Here is a 22,313-nt window from a genome sequence, read left to right on the forward strand (position 1 = left end):
TCTAGGTTGCCTAGGTGTTTGCTAGGCACTTGCTATTTTAAGGGGTAGAATTGCACTATGCAACCATATTCTGCTAAAATCTGGGCTTTTAATAAAAAAATGAGTGTGCTCTTTGGTAGTTAACATATTTCATCTCCAGAAATATCTTTATATAGCTCAGGTTTAGGTCATTTCAAGTAAAATTATCTGCTGCATGTATTAGACTTGTATAAAAGCAGGGCTTGTCCTCTCATCAGTGTGGGTGGAGACCTCTGCTGGCCCTAAATGTTACAAATTAGTAGTATCCTTATAGCTACGGGTAGGGAAGATGCCTTCTCCCCGCCCCTCCCCCCAGCTAATATTTTCAGATATGACAAATAAAATTTTTACAGTGTACAAAGTAGTGATTTGATATAGATATGCAATGTGAAAGGATTCCCACATTGAGTTAATTAACACATCCCTCACTTCACATATTTACCCTTTGTTTTTTTTGTCGAGAGCACTTAAATTCTACTCTCAGCAAATCTCACTTATATGAAACAGTATTATCGACTATAGTCACCATGTTATATGTTAGATACTCAGACCTTATTCATCTTACAACTGAAAGTTTGTACCCTTTAGCAACCTCTCCCTATTTTGTATTTTCCCCACTCCCCAGCCCCTGGCAACCACCATTCTACTTTCTGTTTCTATGAGTTTGACCTTTTTTTTAGGTTCCAAATATAAGTGATACCATGCAGTGTTTATCCTCTGTCTGGCTTATTTTACTTAGCATAATACCTGCCAGGTTCGTTATTTACTAAAGATGATACTACTAATCCATCATTACAGAGTTGCGCTCTGCTGTTTTCCCAGTTGATGACAGAGTTTTCTACTTGCAAGATAATCCTTTCAGTATGCATTTTTGAGGACAGGCTGCAGTTGGTAAAAATTATGGCTGTGTGATAGAACAAAGGTAAATGATCCATGACAGGATCTTACCTTGACCAGACCTTTCCAGCCCTGCCTCTGAATTAAGTACCAAAGATAAAGGAGGCAGATGTGTGTAATCTAACCAAGTGCTTTCATAAACTGGTGATGATTTTTAAGCTTATTAACTTCACCAAAGAGAATTGAAACTAAGAGTTTGATCTTACCATATACACATACTTTCCAAAGAATGACCGGCATTTAAGTATAATAATGCAGACATTTTAACTTATTCTTGGTTAATATATGATAGAAAATTAAATTTCATATTTCACTTAATTTAATAGTTTTTCACATTTATAACATTAACCTTCCTTCCTAGAAGAATAATTACAAACTAAAGTTTTACGTTTTTTTATCTGAAGTCAAAAGTGAATTTTGATGAACAAAGTGTCTCTCTTCTCCTTTTGTCCTCTTTTCTTCCTTAATTTTATATTATGAAAAATACCAAACTGCATATTAATAGAACTTATAGGCTCCTTAAGAGTAGTAAATAGTTTCTTTTTGAATAATCTGTTAAAGTGCTCAGTAATCTTTTTTCACATAGAAAGTTAGGAATTAATGTTTGTTGCATTGGAGTGTACAAAAAAGTGCAACCAACATGACTTTAAAAAGAAAAAATGACTCTCATTCTGTACTCTCTGAAAGCCCTCAGGCAGACATTTTTAGATTTGGAGATCCAGGAGTGACTCCCTGTGCCCTGGGATGCTTTAGGAGTTCAGAGCATTCCACCCAGGACTCTGATAAGGGCTTTTAGAGTCTGGGGCTCTGTGTATTCCACTGGGAACTCTCTAAAGAAGAAGTCAAAGCCCTACCTTAGGGCCAAAAAGACTTAAATAACGTTTTCCCCTCTTGTCATAACATACGTCTTGTCATAATTACCAAAGGAGAGTCATACTTTTGCCCTTTCACCTGTTTAGCGTGTGCAGTAAAGCACATATTTTGCTGGGGGCACAGGTCGAGCAGTCAACCAGGACCCTTAGGTACAGTGTAGTTGGGGATAGCACAGGAGGGCTACGGGCCACATTTGTGTGGCCAGTCTGGTCTCTCTTGGGGGTCAGGGGATTTTTCAGGAGGCCTAAAGGATAAGTAGGGTCAGCCAGGGACATGAAGCTGTTCTAGGCACAAGGAACACTACATGCAAAAGCTGGGAAACAAGAGTGTACCCCACCCCAGAGGAAATAAAATGGTTCAGAATCAGCACTTCCTCGAGGAGGAGGGATGAGGCTAGAAAGGCCATCCGGGTCCAAGCACAGTGGGAGCAATGTAGTACCCCTTTCCGGGGAAAGGTTTTCCATGGCACTTTGCTGTGGAGCTGAACTGGTCTGATTGTAAATAAATCTCTCTAGAACTTGTTCTGTAGCATCATCCATTACATCTACTCGATCATGTGTACTCAGAGTTTTAGAGGACATCATAAGAGTGAAACTTCAAATACCTTAGTTTAAAAAGCCCTCTCACATTTTCAAAACATCCATATAATATCCAAACATCTGGAGTGCTTGTTGGCTGATACAGAAATCCCCTAGTTTACGCTCCTAGGGTCATTTCATTTCTTTCGTTTATCCTTATATTACTAACAAAATATTATTTTTTATTTAATATTATGTTACTTTAACTCTAAATTCTAGATCTAGCAAAGTGTTCCCTATGACAATTATATAGTTAAAACCTTTTGGGTGTCTCCTTATACTGTGTTTTTTTTAAGTTACAGTGTATCTATTATGGGACAATCTAGCATACTTCATGAGACCTTCAATTCAGATCCTTTCTTTATATAAAATGTAGTATAAAGGATAAAATCACATTTTGGTTTCTGCATTTTATATACCAAGCCTATGTTGGTTGAAATACTTTAATGTTTTCATTTTAGAAAATTGAATTTTTGAAAATATTTCCTGCAGGAAGCGAGAAGTGACAAGAGTCCAGATTTGGCACCAGCTCCTGCCCCGCAGAGCACACCACGAAATACTCTCTCTCACTCAACTTCTGGAGACCCTGAGATAGACAGAAAAATCAAGAACCTAAGGAAGGTGAGAAACTTAAATGAAAAACAGACATGTTTATTGAAAGAAATGCATGAAAATTATCTGAAGACAGGCATCTCGGAAGTTTGTAGCAGCTTTTGTTTTCTCGCTATGAAATACTGTAACTTAGGAATGGCGCTGATTTTAGTGCTATTCACAAATGTCTAAAGACTGTTCGTCTTTTTACTATTGATTTTTGGAGTGGTAGGATAATAAACATTTGTACAGAAATATGCAGAACACTTTTATACTAAGTATTTCATTAGACATTTGTGAGATAGGTAGGAACAGATATTTATCCCAGTTTTAAACATGAAGAAACAGAAACAAAAGGAAGTTTACTAGCTTGTCAAGTTGGGGCCAGTTTGTGGTGGTGGCCTGGAGTAAGAGCGGGTCCCTGGAGCCCTTCCCAGGCTGTGCTAGGAGGGTTCTCTTAAAGCCGCAGACATGGTCCAGGTATAACGAGGTGCTGAAATAAACAGTGAAATGGGTGAGATATTTACATACATACACATGTACATATATACATACATGTACATATATAACATTAATTAAAAGCTTGAAAAATATTTTGCCAAATCCCATGTTCTTAACATACCCAATTTTACATTTAATTTTAAAAAGTAGTTTACCGTAGCATTTTACCAAACTATTCTCGATACAAATGTAAGGTGATTCTCCTTATTCAGGTTTCATATTCGTATGATTGAGTTGTTAATGAGAAAATTTGCATCCTAAAATGACTTATTCTTCCTTACTCTTGACTCGTAATGTATTTTATGTTTGCAGAAACTGAAAGCAATTGAACAACTGAAAGAGCAAGCAGCAACTGGGAAACAGCTAGAAAAAAATCAGGTCTTTTCTGCATTTTTTACCTGGGCTTGTAGTCACTACCACCCTTCCTAGTTTTATTGTGAGCAATAGTTAATCAGGTGAAAGAGCACATAGATTTAAAAACTTGCTTTGAAAACCAGTACCATATATATTTGTTTATTTTAATGTTTTTACTCTTAAACGAAGAAGGATGGGGGAAGACATGGGATAGATCATTGTGAATGGGAGTCACCATTCATGCCATTGCTGCTCCGAATAAAAGCAATTTATCATGTTAGATACAATTCTCTTCCGGCCTGCGTCTCGGGTTGTGCTGCCCTGTCCCTCCTTCTCTCCTTAGCACTTGTCAGCCTAGGTGCAGAATGGAAGTTATTGGACCTAAAGGGAGGCAGTAAGACGGCTTCAGTCCTTTGCCGCTTTGAGTCACACCAAATAACACAGTACAAGTTGTTTCTCATCTGGGTTTTCAGTCTGTGTTTACCAGGGGATCTGATAAAGTGTCAGAAATATTCTTTCTCTAAATTTTTTCTCCTTTGCTATTTTGGCTCTAGATCCAATAATTATTTTGTTTTATTTCATTTCCTATTTAATAACTCTATTGTTTTAAACTTTTCTAGTTGGAGAAAATTCAGAAAGAGAAAGCCCTTCTCCAGGAGCTAGAAGATTTGGAATTGGGTATTTAAAGATTCATAGAAAGCAAGTTGGTTACCAGAAATCATTGCAGACACGTTTTCTGTTAAACTCATTGCTGTACACTGAATATCCATGTGCCCACATTTAATGTTTATCTATAATTTTAACCATCTATTCAAGATTATACACATATGTGTGAAATTATTTAATAATGTCTATTAAATTGATTTTTACATCCTGCATCCTATATCATGTCAACACATGATATAGAAAAGAAACACATGAATTGTTTAGCTAAGCTTAACAGATTGAAAGATGAATGTCATTGTTTTGTAGTAGCGGGCAGTATTTATCATTTAAATGAATAAAGTCATTTTAAAATTAATCATTGTTGGTTTTGTTATAAGTTCCTTAGTTAACAAATCCTTTATTAATTTACAGGGCAAGTTTGGGAAATTTTTCCTTTGAATATATAATATGACTTTCTTGATCCTAAAACATTATTATATTGTCAAAACTTTGAAGAAAAGTCTTAAAAAGCAAGTTGTACTACTAACTATATTATTTATATTATTTGTGGTATTTGAAGTAAGTTTTTCTGATTAGTTCTAAAATAAATATAGAAAATAGCAAAACACTTTATTTTGATGTTTCAAATAATAAACCTAGTGATTTAAGGACGAGATAATATTTTCTTCCCAAACATGAACTATGATTATTTTGCTATAGTTGTCTTGATTGTTTTGGTTGTCTGTTCTTTTGATGAAAAAAGATCTAATGATAATCGAAGATACTCAACTATCAAAACTAACTTATATTTGGTTTTAGAGTCTATCTATTACAGTTAAGTGTTTTCATCAGTTTTACATTTGAAATTATATTTATTTCATTTGCATTGATAGAGGTTTTCATTTTCTAGAGCTAATATTTAAACCAACAGATAAAAGAAAAGATTCCAGAAACACCTTGAGAGAGACACACAAACAGATAACTGAGTTTCTGGTGCCGCAAAGCTTCTAATAAGATTTGGTAAAGATCTAGTGCATTAACATTTGAATGATATTTTAAATATTTTTTGTGTGCTCTGTGTGTGCACACTCATGTACGTATAATTGCTTTCAACATTAATTCATTTCTGATAGGAAAAACATAAGCAGATAGATTACTTTTATAATATATTGCTTTAAAAATTGTTTTTCTAATAAAATTGTTAAATAGTGCATCCTGAGACAGTGTAATGTTTTTTGGCATGGTAGCCTAACAATTTTTTTAATTAATTACCATTTATAGCCGAGTTTACAGTAAACATATCATTTTTAAAATGTGTATCTCAGAGGTAGTATCATTGAACCTTTTCTTTTAGTCAGATGCTTTTTAATTGCTCCAGGGTGACTGTTTCTACCAAAATTCTTAGACTCATATTTTAGAATCGTCTTTATTTCTGTAATAATTTAATCCATTTAATTTTTTCCAAAGATGTGTTTTATTTCTAAGCACACATCAATGTAAAAAAACCACTGAGGTGTTCTTTGACTACATATTTTATTTGATTTTGATTGTAAACATCCTCTGGGAGTAAGAAGAGTCAATTTATAGAAAGAAAAAAGTGTACAGTGATGAAAGTTGGCTTGAAAATCACATTTTGAGGGGAGTTTTGAAGATGGCAGTATAGGAGGATCCTGAACTCGCCTCCTCCCACAGACTCTCACCACCTGTGGAGCGATTTGCTCAGAGAGATCTGGAAACTGGATAAAAAGGACCTTCACAACAAAGGACAACACAGACAGGGGTTGAAGAGGCAGAGAAACAGCTCCGCTGAGGTAAAACCACACCCTGTGGGCTGGCCCAGTGGCATAGTGGTTAAGTTTGTGCGCTCTGCTTTGGCAGCCCCAGCTTTGCAGGTTTGGATCCTGGGCGCAGACCTACACACCTGTGGCGGCATCCCACATATGAAACAGAGGAAGATGGGCACCAGTGTTAGCTCAGGGACCATCTTCCTCACCAAAAAAAAACAAAACAAAAAACCCCACACCCAGGGCTGGCCCCGTGGCCGAATGGTTAAGTTTGCGCACTCCGCTGCAGGTGGCCCAGTGTTTCATTGATTCAAATCCTGGGCACGGACATGACACCACTCATCAAACCACGCTGAGGTAGCGTCCCACATGCCACAACTAGAAGGACCCACAACGAAGAATATGCAACTATGTACCGGGGGGCTTTGGGGAGAAAAAGGAAAAAAATAAAATCTTTAAAAAAAAAAAAACAACCCTAGCTGTGGCACTTCATGGCTGGGAACGATCTCAAAGGTACAGAGGTTTTCCTGAAGGAGTGGGGCTTTGGAGCTCAACATTAGGCACCCCAGCCCTTAGATCCAGTACAAGAGAGATGAGATTCCATAATACCTGGCTTTGCTGGCATTGAAAACCAATAGGGAATATGCCTAGGAAAACTCTCGAACTTCAGGGAAAGAAAACCCTGTTCTTAAAGGGCCCACACACAAACTTACTCGACCCATAAACCACAAAAATAACAGACAGAAAAGTGCATAGTCCATTGGTAAAAGAGATTCACTAAACTCACAACACATCACAGAGAGGCAGGAGGGGGCTGGGCCCATCCCCCAGGGACTGAAAGACTAGTGGCAGCCATTAATGTGACCCAGTTCTATTGTGCTGACACAGAGACTGGCAGGTGCCTTTGGAATCCTCCCTCTAGCCTGACAGTGCAGAGGTCTTGACCCCTACCCACTAGAGCAACTGAGGCAGTTGAGCACAGCCAGGCAGCAGGCAGCCTGACCCAGGGACTGCCACTGCCCACCAGCAAGCCCTTGGCAGCCATATGGACCCATGGTGGCCTTGTGGGGCCTGCAACAGGCTTGTGCTGTCAGTCATTGCAAACTACCACACAGGGGATCCGCCCCACCTTCCAACACCTGAAACCATTGTGCACTGCCTCACCTGATGCCTGCCCCATCCCTCACCCTGCAAAGTACAAACAGTTGAGACTTGCAGGAAGCCTCACCAGGGGGCCTGTAGCATTTGTGTGTCCCAGGGTCTAGAAGCCAGCCACACTGGAGGCCTGACTCACTTATAGCAAAACTACAGTAGTTGTGTGCTACTGAACTCAGCAAACCATCCTGGGGGCTTGCCCATAGAAGCCACATGCAGCTGAGCCTCACAAACAGCTAGCCTGGGGGCCAATCTAGTCTGTGTGCCCACAGCAATAGCAACCCTACCCCAATAGGGGGGCACACAGCCCATAGAGGGGACACTCCTGGAGTGTTTGCTATGAGTGAAGAGAGGGGAGCAAGCTGCTAGGCCCGATAAGGCATCTCTTAGATAAGACCACACTTTCAAGTTCAGGAGACATAGCCAACCTACCTTATACATAGAAATAAGCACAGAGAAATGCTGTGGCAAAATGAGGACAGAAAGGAATATGTTCCAAAAAAGGGAACAGGACAAATCCTCAGAAAAGAATTAAATGAAACAGATAATCTATTGCATAAAGAGTACAAATAATCATAAGAATGCTCACTGATCTGGGGAGAAGAAAAGATGGACATGGTGAGAACTTCAACAAACAATTGGAAAATATAAAAACCAATCAAAGCTGAAGAATACAATAATAGAATTGAAAATTTGCTAGAGGGAATCAACAGAATAGATAAAGAATGGATCAGCAAGCTGGATGGAAGAGCAGAGGAAATCACCCAAGCTAAGCAGAAGAAAGAATTAAAAAGAACAAGGATAGTCTAAGGGACCTCTGGGACAACATCAGACATACTAACATCTGTATTATAGATGTCCCAAAAGGAGAAGAGAGAGAGAAAGGGGTAGAGAACCTATTTGAAGAAATAGTACCTGAAAACTTTCCTAACCTGAGGAAGGAAACAGACATCCAGGTACAGGAAGCACAGACAGCACCAAATAACATACACCCAGAGGGCCACACCAAGACACATTATAATTAAAATGCCAGGAATTAAAGAGAGAATTCAAAAAGCTGCAAGGAAACCCCATAAGGCTATCAGCTGACTTCTCAGCAGAAATCTTACAGGCTAGAAGGGAGTGGCACGAAAAATCCAAAGTGCTGAAAGGAAAAACCTACAATGAAGAATACCCAGCAAGGTTATCATTCAGAATGGAAGGAGAGATAAAGAGGTTTCCAAACAAGCAAAAACTAAAGGAGTTCATCACCAATAAACCAGCCTTACAAGAAATGTCAAAGGGACTTACTTAAGTGGAAAAGACCACGAATAAGAATAAGAGAATTATCAAAGAAAAGTTATCACTTTAAAGGCAAAATATGGGTAAGGTAGTGGATCAAACACCTATAAAGCTAGTATGAAGGTCAAAAGACAAAAGTACTAAAATCACCATCTATGATAAGGGGTTAAGGGATACAAAAAAGAACATAAAATGTGATATCAAAAACATAAAACATGGGAGGGAGGAGTAAAAGTGTAGGCCTTGTACTAAGAGGTAAAACTTAAGAGTTCATCAACTTAATATAGATTGCTGTTTACATAGGATATTATATATGAACCTCATGGTAACTACAAACTGAAAAAACTTAATAAATACATTAGAAATAAAGAGAAATGAGCCTAAACTTAACACTCAAGATAGCCATCAAACAGTAAGGGAAGAGAACAAGAGGAGAAACTACAAAAACATCCATACTTATCAATAGTTACTTTAAATGTAAATGGACTAAATGCTCCAATCAAAAGACATAGAGTGGCTGAATGGATAAAAAGTAAGACATAGGGGCTGGCTCTGTGGCCTAGTGGTTAAGTTCACACGCTCCGCTGTGGTGGTCCAGGGTTCGGATCCTGGGCACGGACATGGCACCACTCGTCAGGCCATGTTGAGGCGGCGTCCCACATCCCACAACTAGAAGGACATGCAACTAAGATATACAACTGTGTACGGGGGGGGTTTGGGGAGATAAAGCAGAAAAAATATTGGCAACAGTTGTTAGCCCAGGTGCTGATCTTTAAAAAAAAAAAAAAAAAAGTAAGACATATATATGTTGCATACAAGAGACACACTTCAGGCCTAAAGACACAAACTGAAAGGGAAGGGATGGAAAAGGATACTCCATGCAAATGGAAACGAAAAGTGGGGTAGCAATACTTAGGTCAGACAAAATAGACTTTAAAACAAAAACTGTAACAAGAGACAAAGAAGGGCACTACACAATGATAAAGGGAACAGTCCAACAAGAGGACATAACACCTGTAAATATCTATGTGCCCAACACAGGAGCACCCAAATACATAAAGCAAATATTAGCAGACATAAAAGGAGAAATTGACAGTAATACAATAATAGTAGGGGACTTTAACACTCCACTTACATCAATGGATAGATACCCAAACAGAAGATCAATAAGGAAACATTGGTCTTAAATGACACATTAGACCAGATGCACTTCATAGATATATACAGAACATTCCTTCCAAAAACTGCACAATGCACATTCTTTTTGAATGCACATGGACCATTCTCCTAGACCGTTGCATATTAGGCCACAAAACAAGTCTCAATAAATTTAAGAAGATTGAAATACCAAGCCTCTTTTCTGACCAAGAAGAAAACTGGAAAAGTCACACATATGTGGAGATTAAACAAAATGCTACTGAACAACTATTGGGTCAATGAAGAAATCAAAAGAGAAATCAGAAAATACCTGGAGATGGGCTGGCCCAGTGGCACAACAGTTAAGTTCGCATGTTCTGCTTCGGTTGCCTGGGGTTCGTCAGTTCAGATCCTGGGTGCGGACATGGTACCGCTTGGCAAGCCATGCTGTGGTAGGTGTCCCACATATAAAGTAGAGGAAGATGGGCACAGATGTTAGCTCAGGGCCAGTCTTCCTCAAGAAAAAGAGGAGGATTGGCAGCAGATGTTAGCTCAGGGCTAATCTTCCTGAAAAAAAAAAAAGATACCTGGAGACAAATGAAAATGAAAATATGACATACCAAAGTTTATGGGATACAGCAAAAGTGGTCCTAACAGGGAAGTTTATAGCAATGCACGCCTATCTCAAGAAACAAGAAAATTTCAATCTAACAATACACTTAAAGGAAATGGAAAAAGAAAAGCTAACAAAGCCCAAAATCAGTAGAAGGAAAGAAATAATAAAAATCAGAGCAGAAATAAATGAAATAGTGACTTAAAAGACAATAGAAAAGATCAATGAAACTAAGCCAGTTCTTTGAAAAGATAAACAAAATTGACAAAACTTTAGCTAGGCTCTCTAAGAAAAAAAGAGAAGGTTCAAATAAATAAAATCAGAAATGAAAGAGGAGAAATGACAACAAATACCACAGAAATACAAAGGATTATAAGAGAGTACTATGAAAAGCTGTATGCCAACAAATTGGATAATCTAGAAGAAATTAATAAAGTCTTAGAATCATACCATCTTCCAAAACTGAATCAACAAGAAATAGAGAATCTGAATACGCTGATCACTAGTAAGGAGATCAAAACAATAATCAGAAACCTCCCAAAAACCGAAAGTCCAGGACCAGATGGCTTTCCCAGTGAGTTCTACCAAACATTGAAAGAAGATTTAGTACTTATCCTTCTCAAACTCTTCCAAAAAATTGAAGAGGAGGGGAAGCTTCCTAACTCATTCTACAAGGCCAACATTATGTTGATACCAATCAGACAGGGACAACACAAAAAAAGAAAACTAGGCCAATATCACTGGTGAACATAGATGCAAAAATCCTCCATAATGTATTAGCAAATCGAATACAACAATACTTTAAAAGGATCATACACCATGGTTAAGTGGGATTTACTCCGGGGATTCAAAGATGGTTCAACATCCACAAATCAATCAACAATACACCACATTAACAAAATGAATAAAAATCACATGATCATCTCAATTGATTTAGAGAAAGCTTTTGACAAGATACAGCATCCATTTATGATAAAAAAAAAAACTCTGAATAAAATGGATATAGAAGCAAAGTACCTCAACATAATAAAGGCCAAATATGGCAAACCTGCAGCTAATAACATACTCAAAGATGAAAAACTGAAAGCTATCCCAGTAGGAACAGGAACAAGACAAGGATGCCCACTTTTGCCACCCTTATTTGACAGAGTATTGGAAGTCCTAACCAGAGCGATCAGGCAAGAAAAATAAAGGGATCCACATTAGCAAGAAGTAAAGCTTCACTATTTGCAGATGATGTGATTTTCTATGTAGAAAACTCTAAAGTCCACCAAAACACTATTAGAAATAATAAACAAATACAGTAAAGTTGCCGGATACAAAATCAACAGACAAAAATCAGCCACATTTCTATACTCTAACAAGGAACTAGCAGAAATAGAAATCAATACAACCTCGTTTACAATCACAACAAAATAATAAAATACCTAGGAATAAATTTAACCAAGGAGGCAAAAGACCTGTACATGGAAAACTATAAACATTGTTGAAAAAAATCAAAGAAGACACAAAGAAATGGAAAGATACTCTGTGCTCTTGGATTGGACAAATTAGCATAGTTAAAATGTCCATCCTTCCTAAAGCAATCTAAAGATTCAGTGCAATCCCTATCAAAGGCCCAATGACATTTTTTATGGAAGTAGAACAAAGCATCCTAAAATTTATATGGAACAACGAAAGTCCCCAAATAGCCAGAGGAATCCTGAGAAAAAAACAACAAAGCTGGAGGCATCACACTCCCTGATTTCAAAATATACTACAAAACTATAGTAATCAAAACAGCATGGTTCTGGCACAAAAACAGACATTCAGATAAATGGAAGAGAATTGACAACCCAGAAATAAACCCACACATCTATGGACAGCTAATTTTTATTTTGAGGAAGATTAGTCCTGAGCTGACATCTGCAGCCAATCCTCCTCTTTTTGCTGAGGAAAACTGGCCCTGAGCTCACATCTGTGCCCATCTTCCTCTACTTTATATGTGGGACGCCTACCACAGTGTGGCTTGCCAAGCAGTGCCATGTCGGCCCCGGGATCCGAACCAGCGAACCCCGGCTGCCGAAGGGGAACATGCGCACTTAACCGCTGCGCCTCCGGGCCGGCCCTGGACAGCTAATTTTTGACAAAGGAGCTGAGAACATACAATGGAGAAAGGAAAGTCTCTTCAATAAATGGTGTTGGGAAAACTGGACAGCCACTTAGAAAATATAAAAGTCGACCATTATCTTACACAAAAATTAATTCAAAATGGATTAAAGACTTGAATGTAAGACCTGAAACCGTGTAACTTCTAGAAGAAAACATAGTTTGCTCTTCGATATCAGCCTTAGCAGCATCTTTTTGAATATCATATCTCCTCAGGCAAGAGAAACAAAATATAAACAAATAGGACTACATCAAACTAAAAAGCTTCTGCACAGCAAAGGAAACCATCAATAAAACTAAAAGACAACCTAACAATTGGGAGAAGATATTTGCAAATCATATATCTAAGAGGTTAATATCCAAAATATATAAAGAACTCATACAACTCAACAACAAAAAAAACCCAATTGAAAAATGGGCAGAGGATCTGAACAGACATTTTTCCAAAGAAGATATATCTTTTCATGTGAAAAGATGTTCAATGTCACTAATTATTAGGGAAATGCAAATCAAAACCACAATGTAGTATCATCTCATGCTTGTCAGAATGGCTACTTGTTAAAAAGACAAGAAATGACAAGTGTTGGAGAGGATATGGAGAAAAGGGAACCCTGTACACTGCTGGTGGGAATGTAAATTCTTGCAGTCACTATGGAAAACAGTATGGAGATTCCTCAAAACCTAAGAATAGGACTGCTATATGATCCAGCTATACCACTTCTGGGTATTTATCCAAAGAATACAAAAACACTAATTCGAAAAGATGTGTACCCGTATGTTCATTGCAGCATTATTCACAGTAGCCAAGACTTGTGCCCATCCACAGACAAATGGATAAAGAAGATTTATATATATGTATATATATATACACACATATGTGTATATACACACACACAATGGAATACTACTCAGCCATAAAAAAAGATAATATCTTGCCATTTGCGATGACAGGGATGGCATTTGAGGGCATTTTGCTAAGTGAAATAAGATAGAGAAAGCCAAATACCATATGCTTTCACTCATATGGAAGAAAAGAAAACAACGAACAACAACAAACAAACACATAGACACAGGGAATAGATTGGTAGTTACCAGAGAGGAGGAGGGGACCGGGGAGGGCAAAAGTTGGGTAAAAGGGCACATGTGTGCAGTGACAGATGGCAATTATACTTTGGGTGGTGGAAAAACAACATTTTAAATACATTGCTGTATTCGTTATAAATCTTGGATTCTCATAAAAATCTCCCTCCTTAATCATCTCAGTAATGTATTTGGCATTTACCATTTGTGTCTCTGAAGGGCGTTATAAGCTTGAGGGCATGCACTTCAGTAGCCACAAAGGCTCTGCTTACCTTTGATGAGTTATGGAGCTTCCCAGTGAGGGCAGAGAAAAAGGAGAAAACCCAACTCTCTTACCCAAAAGAAAGGAAGTCTCCTCTGAGAAAAGAAATAGAGATATAATGTATGTCAAAACATGCTTATGTATGTTGCCAAATAAAATAAGACTGAATATTTTCAAACAAACTATCTTTTCTGTGGGTACATTTAAGTATGTAAACTTATAGAAAAAAGCCAGGTAAGGGTATACACTAAATGGATGACATTGCCTACTAGAGTGGGAAGTGGTCAAAAGGAACTTTAGACTTATTTGCAATGTTTAATTTTTTTATATAAAGGATAATATAGTTTTGCACAATTTAAAAATTATAATTGACTGAGACTAGGCTTCAGAATAGGAAATGTCTGCTTCCAGTTCAGTTTTATGACTTCCATACACTTCTTTTTTTGTTTTTTTTTTAAGATTTTTAAATTTTTTTCCTTTTTCTCCCCAAAGCCCCCCGGTAAATAGTTGTATATTCTTCTTTGTGGGTCCTTCTAGTTGTGGCATGTGGGATGCCACCTCAGCGTGGCCTGATGAGTGGCACATGTGGCACACGTCCATGCCCAGGATTCGAATGGGTGAAACCCTGGGCTGCCAAAGTACAGCACACAAACTTAACCACTCTGCCACGGGGCAGGCCCCAATAATAAACGCTAGCGCCTGGACAGGGACTTGAACCCTGGACCCTCAGATTAAAAGTCTGATGCTCTACCAACTGAGCTACCCAGGCTCTATATACTTCTAATGTCTAAGATAAGGATGAAATGTTATGGATATTGGGTGCAATTCATTTACTCTTTGCAACACATCACCTAATATCTGAGGCAGCATGAGAGGGAGGTGAATGCCTGCAAAAACGTCTGTGATTTTTTTTTTAAGGAACTTTGACAGGTAGTTTTGGAAAATATGCTGTGTTTGCTTATAACTGCCTAGTAAGTTTGATTTCTACATTTTATGCTGGCATATTACCTAATATAAAAACAAAATGAGTTTGACTCCTACTTCACACACTCATTGATTCACTTACAATTATTTTTATTATTAATAGGTACCTGTATGATCTTTCTATAATATGTAATATGATAATATATGCAATACAAAGGCCATAAAATTAGGAAATGTGTCAATATCACAAGGCCAGGATGTGGGATTTGAACCCAGGCAGTCTGACGCCAGGGCCTGTGCTCTAGGTCTCTGATAACTGTGCTTCTGTATCCTTAGCTAATACATCTTTGTGCCCTTGCCTTGAAGGATGGATTTCTATGAGCAGGACTGCCGGATCATGGACTGTGCACATAAAAATTATCATGGATACTGCCAAATTGCCCTCTGTAAAGGCTTATACTTCCACCAGTGAAAGTTTCCCATACTCGTCTCAGATCTATAAAGGTTTTGAATTTCTTTTTCTTTTTTTGAGGAAGATTAGCCCTGAGCTAACATCTACCACGAATCCTCCTCTTTTTGCTGAGGAAGACTGGCCCTGAGCTAACATCCGTGCCCATCTTCCTCCAGTTTATAGGTGGGATGCATGCCACAGCATGGCTTGAAGAGCGGTGGGTAGGTCCGCTCCCAGGATCTGAACTGGTGAACCCTGGGCCACCGAAGCAGAACGTGTGAACTTAACCGCTGTGCCACCAGGCCGGCCCCAAGACTTTTGAATTTTTGCCAGATTGAGAGAGGGGAAATGATACTGTTTGTTTTCATTTGTTTTTATTAGGGATGTGTTATGTACTTTTTCACATTTGATAGTTGTTTGTATTTCTTTAGTGAAGTGATTCTCCTTTTCCTTTGCCCATTTCTCTGTCTTGCAGTTTGGCTTTCTTCTTATTGATTTGTAAGAGTGTCCTATGTGGAAATACATAAAATCCTTTTTTTAAAAAGTTTTAAGTAGGAAGTACATGCATGAGATTTTTTAAAAATTCAAGCAGTACAAAAAAGGCATTCAATGAAAAGTACTTCTGTTCTAGAGGCAAGAATTATAGTTTCCTGTGTACGTTTCTAAAGATAGATAGCATATATTGAAGAATACATACACATATTTTAAAAAAGGTAGCATATATGCACTATGTTTTCCTTTTTTCCCCTTAGCATATCTTGGAGATCATTCCATATCAGTACATTGCCTTTTTAAAAAAATAGACATGTAACTTCATAATGACCCATTATGTGGAAATAGGGTTATTTAGCCAGCTCACTCAGATGCACATTTAGGTTATAAAACCTCAGTTAAACACACATATACATGAGCTTAAAAACAAAAACAAAGTATAGATGTATCTGTATTCTGGGATTAAGTTGCATGTTTTGATAAATTAATTCCATGGATGCTCATTTTAACTGGTGGTCATTTTTTTTTTTAAGATTTTATTTTTTCCTTTTTTTCCCCAAAGCCCCCTGGTACATAGCTGTATATTCTAGTTGTGGATCCTTCTAGTTGTGGCATGTGGGACGCCGCCTCAGCGTGGTTTGATGAGCAGTGCCATGTCCGCGCCCAGGATTCGAACCAACGAAACACTGGCCGCCTGCAGCGGAGCATGCGAACTTAACCACTCGGCCACGGGGCCAGCCCCCAAACTGGTGGTCATTTTTGCAGTGTATTTCTTTGAGTTAATGAGATACTAAAAAAGACAGGAATATTAAGAATTTTTATTTTATTAAAGTGAGGTTTCAAATCAGTTCTTGGGTTCATCCACTTGTGTAAATACATTAATGTCCAGAGCAGGGCAAACTAGCAAGAATTTATAAGTAGTAAAATGACAGGAATGACCGTGACATCCTTGTTGTTCCAGTCTTGCCAAAATTAAGTGTTTTATTTTGTTCTGGAAGATGGAGGAGTAGTGGAATAGGCCCACACCAGGTGCCTGCTTCTCGGGGTCATCCTTGGCTACTGAGACCATAAAATCAAAACAAGATTTAGCAAGAATAACCTTCACACTTTTTTTTTAAGCTACCTAGATCAATTAATCAAGTGTTTACTGGGAACAGTGCAGGTTACAAATGAAATACTGTGTATCATTTAGAAATGTCAAATTAAGATTGGTTCATGAAATGAAGTAGAAGACAACTGAAGATTCAACACTTGGTCCCAAAAAATGTGGCCGGGGGTCTTAATCCATTTGGGCTGCTATAACAAAGTACCATAGACTGGGTCGCTTATAAACAAGAGAAACTTGTCTCTCACAGATCTGGAGTCTGGAAAGTCTGAGATCTGGGCGCCGGCAGATTTGGTGTCTTGTCAGAGCCCGCTTCCTGGTTCATAGGCAGACATCTTCTTACCGTGTTTGCACGTGGCTGGAGAGGCAAGGGGGCTCTCAGGCCTCTTTTATAAGGGCACTAATCACTTCCCAGAGGCCTCAGCTCCAAATACTATCACACTGGGCCTGAGGTTTCAACATATGAATTTTGGAGGGACACAAACATTCAGTCTAGCACCAGGCAAATCATAAAAACAAGTATTCAATGTATACAGATATAAAAAGATGGAAGATATCACTGTGGTTACCAGTATTGTTCTCATCTCCTGGGCATTTGGGAGAATTACACGTCCCCATCCTCTTGAAGTGAGGCATGGCTTAGTGACTTGCTTCAGCCAATGAAATGTTAGGGGCAAGTAAGGTGTGTCGTTTCTGAGCAAAAACATTTAAGAGCCAGTGCACGATTCTTGATGCCTGTCCTCCTGCTGTAGGGGACCCTGAGACCTGGGATTGTGACAGCAGTGTCATAGATAGCGGGTCTCTTCAGTGACTAGGATAAGCAGGCTCCGTGCTGACTCATTGTGGACTTTAGCATGACTGAGAAATAAACTTCTGTTTTTTAAGCCATTGAGAATTTGGAGATTATTTTATTCCCAGGATAACTTAATCCAGTGATTCCCAAATTTTCTTGCACACTAAAATCACCTGGGGAGCTTTTAAAACTCTCAGTGCCCGTGTCTCCCTTCGTACCAGTTAAATAACAATGTCTGCTGGTGGAAATCAGGCATCAGTATTCTTTAAAGATTCCCCAGTGGTTCCAGTGTGTTAGCAAAGTTTGGAAACCACAGACCCAGCCTATGCCATTCCGTCTCCTACAGTATTAATACAGTCCTGGAAATCTGGGTGAAAGTCAAGTGAGTTTTTTTCTGTTGTAGGGTGTGTTCATCCCTATAGAATTTCAAATATAAATATTTGACATCTTGCCTTAAGAACATACGATTTGCAATATTTCATATGATTTTAATGTTCTGTTTTATTTACATTTGAGCACATCAACAATCCAGTGGAGACCTAGTGCTAAATATTTCCCACTTTGGGCACACCTAATGAATTCCATCTTTTCTCAGTTTTAAGTTTATAAGACTAAAGATTCTTATTCTAAGCATCAGCACTTTTTTTTCTCATTCTTCAATCATTTGAGTAAAATGTAATGAGATCTTAGATACAAATAATAGATAATTACATACACACTGGTGAGTAGACTGAGAAGGCAACAAATATTGATTGTTAGGGAGCAGCCCCACGTGACTGTTCAAAATGTTCATTCATCCATCAGGGCGCTTCAAAGGAAATTGGCATAAGAAAGGTAAATTGGGCTGTTTTGAACTGAATGTATGTGTCCCCCCAAGTTCGTGTGGAAGCTCCTAACCCCCAATGTGATGGCATTGGGAGATGGGGCCTTTGGGAAGTAACTAGGGTTAGATGAGGTCATGAGGGTGAGGACTTGGCCAGAAGGCGGCCGTCTGCAAGCTAGGAGGAGAGCTCTCACCAGAACCTCACCATGCTGGCACCCTAATTTTGGACTTCCAGCCTTCAGAACTGTGAGAAAATGAATCTCTGTTGTTTAAGCCCCCCAGCCTATGATATTTTGTTATGGTAGCCCAAGTAGACTCATACAGGGCAGGTGTATAATTTTCAGGTTGTTTAAAAGTCAAAGACAATCACGGAAGACTTCATGCAAAAAAACACTGAGATTTAATATATATCTGTTAGGAGTGCGCTATGGACAGAAAAAGTTTGCTCAATTTAAGGTTATCACGTTTACCATTATGTTTATGATGGTTCACACCTAAAGAGAGGATGGGCCAAATTGAGACAGAAGCCAACGTTTGGACTTCCTCCCACGTAAGCAGTAACGGGAACGTTCACAGCCCCGGTCCTTTCCCTGTCGTTTGTGTGTCACCATAACGTTTTTATTCTCCTGGCCTCACACACATGTTTGGGTAGAGTAACTCAGCTTTCACTGTAAACTCTGTGAAAGTAGGAACAGCAACCCTCTCAGCTTCACAGCCTTTCTCACCTTTAGCTGAGCAGCTGGGCCAGTGACAAGTCCACTGGCCTTGGATGTGAAAAGGGAGCCTAAGAGAGGTGAGTCAGAAGACCCGGAACAGGAAGACAACCGAATAAGAGTGCAGGAGGTGGAGAAAAGACAGGGAGACCAAAGTCAGAGGGAGGCAACACAGCTCAGAGGGCCGCGGTGTCAGACCTCGGCACGTCCTCTTGACCCAGGAGCTCACCTCTGGAACTTCATCCTAAGGAAGTGAGTAGGGATGGGGGTAAAACCGTACTACAAAAAATGCTAATCCTCATGATGTTCATAATCGTGGAAATTTTAATAATAGAATGGAATACCATGTAGCCTGAAAAAAACCCCGATGCTGTAGACCAGGGCTCAACAGACTAGAGCCCTTGGGCTAAATCCTGCACAGCACAGAGTAGGTTTTACACTTTTAAATGGTTGAAAAATCAAAAGATTATTTGGTGACATGAAAATTATATGAAATTCAGATTTCTGTGTCCTTAAAGTTTTATTGGAATACAGCCAAAGCTGCTTTCGTGCTACAATTTCAGAATTAAGTAGTTGCAACAAACCACGGGGCTCACAGAGTCTAAAACGTTCATTCTCTGGCCCCTCACAGAAAAAGCTTCCTAACTGCCACTCTAGAAGAACAGAAAATAACATGGATATCCTCATAATAGTTATTTTGCTTCTTGAATTCTCCACTTTATAAATTCCTAGAAGTGGAATTGCTGGGCCACACCATATTAAAACACTTCAATGCTCCTTTTGTTGTTTTTTCCCTCACCAACCTCACCTGTTTTGCGGGTATTTTTTTTGCTCAGTCTCTTTTCGTTTTTGGTAGGGCTCTCACTCTGAGACCGTTTGTATTTAGTGGAAGTATGGTCAAGTTACTGAAGTAAACCTGGTGAATGACTCTGCAGATCGGCATCCTAACACCTAAACTTTTTTTTTTTCAAGGAATAAGGCAATAGGCCAGATTGATCTTGATGTAGATCGAACTATTTAAACATTTATTGCTCAAAAAATTAATGAAAGGAGTTCATAGGCCACCAACCTGCTTTAGACCAACTGTTATACCACTTTTTTAAACTAAATTGAATACTGCCTGAGTTTACACCCCTGCCAAGTAAAAATTAATATGCATAAGTTCCAAAAGAAATTTTGTTTCAGAAAGTCTGTGAAACATGTGAAAAAAGTAAGGTGTTGAGTTTTCCAAAAGCAAATTGTAGGGTGAGCACTCTATTCTTGGCTCTTCAGCTGTCTGCCTAAGACTCAATCCTTCAACAGCCACAGTCCTGCTGACACTGTAGCCATCCATCATGTCAGGGGTTAGTGACAATAAGGTCACGACTCCACAGGGACAGCTCAGCTCTGTGGAGTCCACAAGGTCAGGGTCAGGCACGCCCTGCGGCTGTGCGGACCTGTTCACACAGGGCTTCTCCTGACCGCCCGCTGCCTACCCTTGGAATTAGCTGCTCCGTGTGCCGCTTCTAGCCCCGCCCTCCCTCTGTGCTCCACCGGCTTCCTGGAGCCTCCCTCGGCTTCACCAACTCCTGTCTTCGCTTCTCCTTTTCCTGGTATGCTGTGGGAATGATAGTAAGACAGTACGGTTCCTTGTACTTTCTGTTTTCTAGAGTTTTTACAGTTTCTAGACCACTGTCTTCCTTGCAACGTTGTCATGGATGTATTGCTTTACCGCTCTTCTGTCATTTCTCTGAGATCCGGAGAAAAGAGAGAGGCAAATTCATGTGCTTATTTTGCTATCTTAAATTAGAAGTCAGAAAAGCACACTTCTTCCTGCTTTTTTTTTTTCCTCCCCAAAGCTCCCGGGTACATAGTTGTATATTTTAGTGGTGGGTCCTTCTAGTTGTGGCACGTGGGATACCGCCTCAGCATGGCTTGACGAGTGGTGCCATGTCCGTGCCCGGGATCCAAACCCTGGGCTGCCACAAGCGGAGAGTGCAAACTGAACCACTCCGCCACGGGGCCGGCCCCAGAAAAGCACACTTCTAAAGGCTCTTTATATTTTATGATATATATATAATATCTTTATATTTTAAGTGAATTTGAAAATGAAAATCATTTTATTCGTCTCACCCAGAACACACGTCCTGATATGGCCACTAGAGGGTTCCAAAGATCAGAGTACGGGGAAATTAATAAGAAATTAGACACTTTAGAACATATCTGGAAAATATGTTCACTCACTTAAAAGTTGTCAGTTTAATAGCCCGGGTTGCTGCTCACTCTTCTTTCACTGCCCGACTCCTTGAAGCCATCATCTTTAGCCCCTTGCCATCAGACTCCTTCCTGCTCTTCCCACAGTTCTGTCAGTAAGCTCCTGTGGCTGCAAAGGAGTCTGTCCCAAGAGTTTGTTTGTAGGTCAACTGTTTGCAGAGTGGAAGGCGTTTTCCCATAGAGGTAATAATATAAGTGGTTACTGGTGCTGAGGTGAGCTCAGGAAAACCTTAAATGGAAGAACTGGGTATAGAGTCATTAACAAAAAAGTTTAAAAATTAATTTTTAAAAATTAATGCCAGAATAAGAAAATAAAATGAGAATTCTTTTTGAAAGTTTGAATGCTAACTTTTTTAAAAAAAGATTTAAATGAAGGAAAAAGTAGAAGAAAATCATTTTTAGGAGATTCCTATGGATGCTTTTGGTCATTTTTGTGTGCTTTAGATGCAGGTTCTTTACTGCATACATATAAACTTATTTTCTCTTTTCCTTGATAATAAGTTTTCACTATTCTTAAACTTAACCATGATTGAGGTCATTCAGTGTTTACAAATGAAATGAACAGAGGGAAAGAAAGAAGAGATATTTTCCTAAGATCTCTAAGCAAAAAACTGAAGCAAGAGGAAAAGAGAAAAAGGCACTACAGAGAAAAAGGTGTACCTGAGATGGACAAAGAACGAGAAATCAAGGGAGAAGTGAAGGAAAGAGACATTGGAGTTGGGTCAGAGTGGTCACACCCAGGAGGCCATCTCAGTTTCTTGTCCGAGCTGGGGGGATGGGGGGTGGTGAGCACTCTTGGAAGAGGAAATAGGTACTCTGGAACCCAGGACGGTTGCAAACCA

The 22,313-nt window shown here is 39.1% G+C and overlaps 1 protein-coding gene and 1 non-coding gene across 3 annotated transcripts in view; one reads left to right on the top strand and one right to left on the bottom strand.

Annotated features, from left to right (window-relative positions):
• The window catches only part of EIF2A (eukaryotic translation initiation factor 2A), a 35,542-nt gene extending 30,709 nt beyond the window's left edge, over positions 1–4,833 (top strand). For both annotated transcript variants that reach the window (XM_046671719.1, XM_046671728.1), the window contains 3 exons: positions 2,859–2,987; positions 3,771–3,836; positions 4,433–4,833. In XM_046671719.1, the coding sequence (XP_046527675.1) occupies positions 2,859–2,987; positions 3,771–3,836; positions 4,433–4,498 (261 nt within the window). In that variant the 3' untranslated portion in view covers positions 4,499–4,833. The remainder of the gene's footprint in view (positions 1–2,858; positions 2,988–3,770; positions 3,837–4,432) is intronic.
• A 9,780-nt stretch (positions 4,834–14,613) lies between these two features.
• TRNAK-UUU (transfer RNA lysine (anticodon UUU)) lies at positions 14,614–14,686 on the bottom strand. Its single transcript has one exon. It is a non-coding gene; the product is annotated as a tRNA-Lys (tRNA).
• Between the last annotated feature and the right edge of the window lie 7,627 nt (positions 14,687–22,313).

Source organism: Equus quagga, chromosome 1 (genome assembly GCF_021613505.1).
Source record: "Equus quagga isolate Etosha38 chromosome 1, UCLA_HA_Equagga_1.0, whole genome shotgun sequence".
Classification (NCBI taxonomy): domain Eukaryota; kingdom Metazoa; phylum Chordata; class Mammalia; order Perissodactyla; family Equidae; genus Equus; species Equus quagga.